The sequence below is a fragment of the Lithobates pipiens genome, unplaced genomic scaffold (assembly GCF_037356315.1).
Source record: "Lithobates pipiens isolate NorthernLeopardFrog02 unplaced genomic scaffold, aLitPip1_a1.2 Scaffold_13, whole genome shotgun sequence".
NCBI lineage: Eukaryota > Metazoa > Chordata > Amphibia > Anura > Ranidae > Lithobates > Lithobates pipiens.
The window spans coordinates 239,086,498-239,095,861 of record NW_027507718.1 but is presented as its reverse complement, the minus strand read 5'-3'; the positions used below and the strand labels follow the sequence as shown (position 1 = coordinate 239,095,861).

Sequence of the window (9,364 nt, the reverse complement as noted above, 5' to 3'; positions counted from 1 at the left end):
GGTTATCACGCCACCTTCAGGAGAGGACTAGGCAGAATATGTAACACATGTAAAAACAGCAAGATTGCACAGCACCACCCATGGGGCGGTCCCTCTGGCTATAACCCCTCACCCTGCTTACTGCAGCTCAGTTTTTTTCTGCCCTGTGTAGAAGGACCTGGCTCCCTGAGGAGACCATTGGTCCTGGGATTTTTTCATTTTTTATTTTTTTTTCTGCAATTTTTGATCCTGTGATCTACAATCTCAAAAATCTCCTCTGGTCCTTAACCCCCCGGTATCCAGGTTAAATAAAGTAACCACGATTCCTGTAGAAGGGACTCCTGCCTTCAAGGACCCTGCCGACAGGAGGGCCGAGGCAGTGGCCATGATTATGGTAGTGGGGTCAGCGTTACGACCGGTGCTGGCCACGGCCTTGGTGCCGCAGACACTTACTGAATGGGCAAAGTTGTTGCACCGTGAAGTCAGCCCAGGGCCTCTGATCGCAGGAAGAATCCCAACTGCCGATCAATGTCCTTGAGCTTTGGGCGATCAGACGATACCTCTCCACATGGTCCAGGCGGCTACAGGGGTGTCCAGTCAGGATCCAGTTGGACAACGCCATGGCAGTGGCATATGTCAATCATCAAGGAGGATCGAGAAGCTCGGCCGCAGCCACGGGAGGTCCATATACATTCCGGGCGTAGAAAACTGGCAGGCAGACTACCTAAGTGGTCAGATGCTGGACCCAGGGGAATGGTCGTTGCATCCGGATGTATTCAGGCTCCTTTGACTGACTAAGTTAGTGGGCACACCAGATGTGGACCTCTTGCCCTCTCGGCTGCATCGGAAGGTGCAGAGGTTTGTGTCCAGGACAAGAGACCTCTGGGCGGATGCATCAGATGCGTTGGTGGCTCCGTGGGGGCAATATTGGCTGATTTATGCCCCCCCCACTCAAACTTCTACCACGTCTGCTGTGCAGAGTGGAGGCCGAGGGGATTCCGGTGATTCTGATTGCCCCAGATTGACCTCTACGTCCTTGGTACGCCGACCAAGTATGACTGGTGGCGGATGTTCCTTGGTGGCTGCCGATGCGAGAAAACCTTCTATCGCAAGGTCCGATACTTCATCCTGCTTTACCGTCGCTGGATTTAATGGCATGGCTGTTGAAAACCAGGTACTAAGGGACCGAGGTCTGTTGGACCTGGTGATTTCCACTATGCTGAGGTCACGGAAGTCATTTTCTCAAAAGATTTACCATCGTACGTGGAAGGCTTTCATCTCCATGTGTGAGGAGATGGGGGTGGCGTCTGTGCACATACTCAGCTTCCAGAATCCTGCTGTTTTTGCAGCGAGGAGTGGATCAAAAACTTGCCTTAAGCACCATCAAGGGACAGATATCAGCCTTGGCTGTCTTTTTCCAATGTCCCTTGGCGTCTCACTCATTGGTGAGTACTTTTGTGCAAGGGGTTCGACGCGTAGTCCCTCCGGTTCGACCACCGCTACCTCTATGGGATCTGAACCTGGTGCAATCGGCGCTTCAGAAACCGCCATTTGAAAACATTAGGGAGATTCCCTTGTTAACTCTTTCTCCCAGTTGTGTAAGGCGGCGACTTGGCCGTTCGTCCACACTTTCACTAAATTCAATTAAAGTTGACGTAAGCGCATCTTCGGATGCTTGCTTTGGCCACAAGGATTTGCAGGCGGCTGTGTAAGGTTGCAATTTACACTTTCTTTAAGTTAGTTTGTTGTAAATGCATCTTTTGATGCATAAGTTGGCCGCAGGTTTTGACTGCGGCCGTTTTTAAGATGGCAACTCCTCTGTTGAGGTGTTCCTTTTTTGTTGTGGATGAAGTTATGGTTTTGCTGTTTCCACCCCTCGTGTTTTTTATTTGTTTTGTTTTTTGTTTTTGTTTGTTTGTTTTTTTACACTGCTTGGGGACGTCCCTAAGGTCAAGAATTAAAGGAGCTGTGTCCGTCAATGAACGAAAGAGAAAATGGGATTTTTCTACTCGCCTTAAAATCCTTTTCTCTGAAGTTCATTGACGGACGCAGCACCCACCCCTCCTATTTATGTTTGTAATGCTTTTTGACTAACTGAGCTGCAGGAAGCAGGGTGAGGGGTTATAGCCAGAGGGACCGCCCCCTGGGCGGTGCTGTGCAGTCTTGCTGATTCTACATGTGTTACATGTTCTGCCTAGTCCTCTCCTGAAGGTGGCGTGATAACCCTGAGGTCAAGAATTAAAGGAGCTGTGTCCGTCAATGAATTTTGGAGAAAAGGATTTTACGGTGAGTACAAAAATATAATTTTTTTGCTTGCACATGATTGGATTATGGGAGTCGGCAGAGCTTCACCTCATTGACTTAGCGCTGGAGCAACTACTCATGCAGAGGGCAGTCTATTTGCCTTTTGAAAATCAACCCCCATGGTTTGTTCCCAAATTGCAGCCTGTTTAAAAAGAATGAAAGGTAGACGGGCCTGCCATTTATTTCTATTGAGCAGACACCAGGTGTTTTGCACTATATTATAGGTTGTACTTGTTCATTTTCAATACAAATCACAGCCCAGAATTTCCAGGCCAGAGTAGTGAATGAAAGGGGTCGCTGCATTGATATGCTAGTAAGAAGCAATGGGCGATGTGTGTGGCCAGTAGAGCCAAATATCTGTGTGTGTGTATATATAAACTCTGACTTGGTATTTCTTGACTGTTTATAACATTGTTCATAACCAATACAACTGTTAGACTAAATCACTTTGATGGCTTAAAGTGTTACTAAACTTGGAACAGTAAAATCAGTCTGCATAGGCAGTAAAGCATGCTTGTTATACATGCTGTGGACCCTAAGGGGTTATCCTCTGCATTGTGTAAAAAGGCTCTTTGATCCTGTCTTCTCTAATCCTCCCCCTTTTCCACAGTCCCCGATCCATCTCCTGATAGAACAAAACCTTAGAGACAAGCTGCACATGCTCAGTTTTATTGTGTATTGCTAGAGCGTTTTTTTTTCTTTCTTTCTTTTTTTTTTTTTTTTTTTTTCTTCAGAGGGTGCATGTGATCAGCACAGGGCCAATCGTCACTGTCAAGACAGAGACAGGACAGTCAGGAAAGAATTAAAATTCCTCTTACAAGCTTTAACCAAACACTGATAGAAGTCATAAGACTGCTATATACTGCTGATGAGAAAAGGTATTTAGCAGTTTATATTTACTAAAATAATTGCATTTTTCCATGTACCGTGGGATGCCAGGTATATTGAATGCACATCCTGGGTTTAGCAACACTTTAAGCACAAATTTTCTCACATTAGTCTCACCTGATAATTGTGACCTTAGTCCCAGAAGTTTAATTTTGTAAAATGTATCGGTTTGTGTCTCTGTGTTGCAGGTATCTGCTATACAGGTGAAATGTTTCCATGAAATAATTTCAATTGGCCACAGAGTATATCGCTCCTATGAGTTGCCATGGTTCAGAACTCTGAGCTGGTAAGTAGTCTGATAAATACTCTACTATGTATCATGTCAAAATGGACACACAGCATAATTATATTACAAAAACTGAGTTTTTTTTTTTTTTCTGTAAAAAAAAAAAAAAAGAAATCTGTCTATCTAGCCTTTAAAAAAATATTCATACTCCTTGAAATTTTCCACTTTTTTTTTTCATGTTACAGCCAAAATCATGAATGTATTTTATGTGATAGACCAACACAAACTGACACATAATTGTGAAGTGAAAGGAAAATGATAAATGGCTTTCAAATTATTTTACAAATATGTGAAAAGTGTGGCGTGCATTTGTAATCAGCTCCCGAGTCTCAATACTTTGTAGAACCACCTTTCACTGCAATTACAGCTGCAAGTCTTTTTGGGGATGTCTCTACCAGCTTTGCACATCAGGATGGCGAAATTTTTGCCCAAGCTCTGTCGGATTGGATGGAGAATGTCTGTCTGTGAACAGCATTGTCCTGCTGGAAGTTGACCCTCTGTCCCAGTCTCAAGTCTTTTGCAGATTGTAACCAATTTTCTTCTAAGATTGCCTTGTATTTTGCTCCATCCATCTTCCCATCAACTCTGACCAGCTTCCCTGTCCCTGCTGAAGAAAAGCATCCTCACAGCATGATGCTGCCGCCACTATGTTTTATGGTGGGGGTGGTGTGTTCAGGGTGATGTGCAGTGTTAATCTTCTGCCACGCAGCATTTTGCTTTTAAGCCAAAAAGTTCATTTTTGGTCTCATTTGACCAGAGTATCTTCTTCCACATGTTTGCTGTGTCCCCCACATGGCTTCTCGCAAACTGGAAATGGGACTTTCTTTCAACAATGGATTTCTTCTTGCCACACTTCCATGAAGGCCAGATTTGTGGAGTGCACGACCAATAGTTGTCCTGTTTACAGATTCCCTCACCTGATGTCTGCAGCTCCTCCAGAGTTACCATGGGCCTCTTGGCTGCTTCTTTGATTAATGCTCTCCTTGCCCGGCCTGTCAGTTTAGGTGGACGGCCATGTCTTGGTAGGGTTGCAATTGTGCCATACTCCTTTTTTTTTTTTTTTTCTTTTCCATTTTTGAGTGATGGATTAAACCGTGCTCCATGAGATTTTCAAAGCTTGGGATATGTTTTTAGAACCTAATCCTACTTCTCCACAACTTTATCCCTGACTTGTCTGATGTGTTCCTTGGCATTCATAATGCTGTTTGTTCACTAAGGTTCTCTAACAAACCTCTGAGGGCTTCACAGAACAGGTGTATTTATACTGAGATTAAATTACACACAGGTAGACTCTATTTTCTAATTAGGTGACTTCTGAAGGCAATTGGTTCCACTAGATTTTAGTTAGGGTTATCAGAGGGGCTGAATACAAATGCACGCCAAACTTTTCACATATGTATTTGTAAAAAAAATTGAAAATAGTTTTTTTTTTTTCCTTCCACTTCACAATTATGTGCCACTTTGTTTTGGTCTATCACATAAAATCCCAATAAAATAGATTTGTTTTTGGTTGTAATATGACAAAATGTGGAAAATTTCAAGGGGTATAAATACTTTTTCAAGGCACTGTATCTATCTATCTATCGTATGGTGATTGGTTTTTAAATTGCAGCAGCTTTTATTCTTCAGCAGATGGAGCCGTAAATTTTGCTTTGTGTTTTAAGCCATTGACTCTGCTTTAAAGGAATGGAATGCTTCATCTAGCACCCTTATTTCATTTCAGGATTAAAATAGGCCCTAGCACAGTATGTTTTATACAGAAACTTGAAACAGTTACATGAAATTCCTGTTTTTCCTCTTCTGTTTGGGTGAGACTTGGCACTGTCTTCACTTACTAGGAGGCAAAAAAGGGAAGAAATTGGATTCAGGCTGGGTTCAACTTTCTTCCGAGAGTTACCAACACAGCGTGGAACTTACCAGCATCTCATATTGCTAAACACTTAAAAGAGAAGTATGGGTTTGTTTTTTGTTTTTTATATTCATACTTGGCTATGTGGATGGAGCATCACACCGATGCTGCAGCTGTCCCCCGCTGCCTCTTCACTGAGAACCGAGCCACCGAACACCACAGATGGCTGGGTTCTCTCCCCTCCCCGAGAAGAGAGATGCTGCCGGTCAGTCAGCATCTCTCCTGCTCAGCTCCTCCAAGCTCATTGGCGTGCTGAGCTGTGGAGGGGCGGGGAGCAGCCGTCTCAGCAGCTCGCTGAGACTGCCGTCGGTCAAGGCTTCTGGCTGATCCAGACTTCTGAAGTCCGGATGATGCGCTGCCTCGACTGAACTTAAAGCGGGTCACAGGAGTGCAAAACAAATTGCACTCCTTTGACCCAGAGGAGAAGCCCAGCCTAAAAAGCTCAGGCAAGACTTCTCCTCTAAAGAAAAACTTAGTTGTAATAGAAAATGTATATATTGTTTTAAAACGCACAGTGGTAAATGTGTTTTATTACATGGCTGTGTTTTATTTTTTAACTGCACTGATGTTAAAGTATGTGATCCTTAAGACTAGGCAATTTGGGAGGGGGGTTCAGAGGTAGAGATAGTCAGCGCAGAACATATTCCAGAGGGTAGTATTGGGGGCATTAGTGGTAAGTTGATCAAAGCACATAAAGGTAACAGGTTAGTAGCAAATTCTAATTGCAATCTCGGAACACCCAATAAGAGGATAATATGCGACTGGTCTAAACTATGAGGCATGTTCACTAGAGATACTGTTGTACCAGGAGGATTTGGATTTTGTGGGAATTTCAGAGACCTGGTTCAACAGCTCTCATGATTGGCTGGCAAACATCCAAGGGTATACCCTTTATCACAAGGATAGAGAGGGTAAAAAGGGGGAGGGGTATGCCTATATATCAAGAATAATGTACAAGTGAATGTGAGAGATGACATCACTAAGGGAGCTAGGGAGGAGGTGGAATCCTTATGGTTAGAGCTCCAAAGGGATGAAGCTAGGGGGAAAATAATACTGGGAGTATGCTATAGGCCCCCTAACCTGAGGGAGGAAGGGGAGACGGATCTCTTATCACTATCGTCATTATCATTATTAGCAGCAAGGATGGGAAGTGTTATCATAATGGGGGATTTTAACTATCCAGACATAGACTGGGCAGAGGGAACCACGCATTCATCTAAGGCTCGCCAGTTCCTATATGTCTTGCAGGACAATTTTATGGGTCAGATGGTAGGCGCACCAACTAGAAATAAAGCGTTACTGAATCTAATGATTACCAAAAATACAGACCTGATCACGCATGTGGAAATACGGGACAATTTAGGTAACCGCAATCACAGGTCAATTGGCTTCAGCATAAATCACATATGAAACATAAGGGGAGTACAAAAGAGCCAACTTCCCTAAACTACGAGCCTTGCTAGAAGGCATAAATTGGGATAAAATCTTAGCAACAAAGAACACGGAGGAGAGATGGGTTTTCTTTAAGAGCATATTAAATAAGGGCATTAGCTAATGCATCCTATTGGTTAATACATTTAAAAGAGCGAACAAAAGTCCTGGATGGTTTAACTCTAATGTAAAAATGCATATAAAAGTAAAGGAGAAGGCCTTAAAAAAATACAAGGTTGAGGGATCATCATCAGTATTCAGACTTTATAAAGAAGGCAACAAGAAATGTAAGGGTGCAATAAGGACGGCTAAGATAGAACATGAAAGACAGACACATAGCGGAGGAGAGCAAAAAACATCCCAAGAAATTCTGTAACCGCTTCCCGACCGCCTCACACCGATATACGTCGGCAGAGGGGCACGTACAGGCAGAATCACGTACGTGAACGTACCCGCGATCGCCTCACGGAGAGGAAGAACGGGGAGATGCTAAAGTAAACAAGCATCTCCCTGTTCTGCCTAGCAACAGTGACACTGATCTCTGCTCCCTGTGATTGGAGCAGAGATCAGTGATCTGTAAAACACAGCCACGCCCCGCACAGTTAGCAACACGCCCCTAGAACACACTTAACCCCTACACTGCCACCTAGTGGTAAACCCCTTCACTGCCAGTGTCATTTACACAGGAATCGGTGCATTTGTATAGCACTGATTGCTGTATAAATTACAGTGGTGTCAAAAATGTCCGATGTGTCCGCCATAATGTCGCAGTCGCGATAAAAATCGCTGATCGCCGCCATTTAAAAAAAAAATATTAATAAAAATGCCGTAAAACGATCCCTTATTTTGTAAACGCTATAACTTTTGCGCATACCAATCAATAATCACAATTTTTTTTTAACCAAAAATATGTAGAAGAATACGTATCAGCCTAAACTGAGGAAAAATATATATTTTTTATATATGTTTGGGGATATTTATTATGGCAAAAAGTTGAAAATAATGTGTTTTTTTTTTTTTTCTCAAAATTGTCGCTCTTTTTTTTGTTTATAGCACAAAAAATAAAAACCGCAGGGGTGATTAAATACCACCAAAAGAAAGCTCTATTTGTGGTGAAAAAAAAGGATGTAAATTTTGTTTGGGTGCCACGGCGCATGACTGCGCAATTGTCTGTCAGTTAAAACGGCGCAGTGCCGAATCGCAAAAAGTGCTCCGGTCAGGAAGGGGGGTAAATTCTTCCGGGGCTCAAGTGGTTAAGTATGTAAACAGTAAAAAAGGAGGACAGACCATTTTCGCCTCATAAAGAATTAGGAAGGACATCTGGTTACAAAGGATGGGGAGATGGCAAAGGTATTGAATTTATTCTTCTCCTCAGTCTTCACGAAGGAATCGGGGGCTTCAGTAACCAAAACTGCAGTGTTTATCCTCATGACACATCACAGGAAGCACTTCCATGGTTAACAGAGGACAGAATTAAAATTAGACGTGGGAAACTTAACATTAATAAATCACCAGGACCAGATGGCTTGCACCTGAGGGTACTTGGGGAACTCAGTCAAGCAATTGCCAGACCATTGTTCCTAATTTTTACTGACTGGAATGGTACCAGCTGATTGGAGAAAAGCTAATGTAGCACCAATATTTTTAAAAAGGGCCCAAAATACATCCCTGGGAATTACAGACCAGTTAGCCTAACATCAATAGTATGTAAACTCTTCGAGGGGATGATAAGGGACTATATACAAGATTTTAGTAATGAGAACGTATCATTAGCAGTAATGGAGCATGGATTAATGAAGAGTTGTTCTTGCCAAACCAATCTATTAACCTTCTATGAGGAGGTGAGCTGCCATCTCGATAAAGGAAAGCCCGTAGACATGGTGTATCTGGACTTTCTGGTCACCAGTCCTCAGGAAGGATGTACTGGAAATGGAGCGAGAACAAAGAAGGGCAACAAAGCTAATAAAGGGTCTGGAGGATATTGAGGAAAGGTTGCACGCACTGAACTTATTCTCTCTGGAGAAGAGACGCTTCATAGGGGATATGATTTCAATACACAAATGCCTTACTGGTGAGATAATAAAAATAAGAGTTATCTTACATGACAAAAGGTCTGCATATGGGAAACCCACCTGCACCCACACGGATGTCATATTGAGACACATTTGTTGTGTCCGTGCAGCTACTCTGTCCCAATTGCCATCAACAGGACCACTTGCACAAGGATGCATGGAATACTTGTGCATCGCTGTGTGGGTAAACAAGGTCCTGTACAGGGTATGTTATAGTGGGCCCCAGGTGAATGAGACCTAAAGGAACAGTGACATGTAAAACAAAAGCAAAACGGAGCTCACTGTATAATGCTGATAAAGCTCCTTTTTAATAAGTGGGATAATAAAATATGCATTTACAAACAATGGCTTGGATCAGGGCATGAAACGAGGAGAAACCTCCTCCAGGTCACCGCAACCAATTCTACATTAACTCTCACTTGGCACCTGGCATCCAGTATTGCCTTGGCAGCCTGTGGATGGAAACGGGGCACTGAGGCATCCAACACACATTTG

General features: G+C 43.1%; 1 protein-coding gene across 1 annotated transcript in view; it reads left to right on the top strand.

Moving 5' to 3' along the window:
• The window catches only part of CDS1 (CDP-diacylglycerol synthase 1), a 110,009-nt gene that overhangs the window by 55,800 nt on the left and 44,845 nt on the right, over nucleotides 1–9,364 (top strand). The window contains exon 4 of the mRNA XM_077476409.1: nucleotides 3,360–3,457. Within this exon, the coding sequence (XP_077332535.1) occupies nucleotides 3,360–3,457 (98 nt within the window). The remainder of the gene's footprint in view (nucleotides 1–3,359; nucleotides 3,458–9,364) is intronic.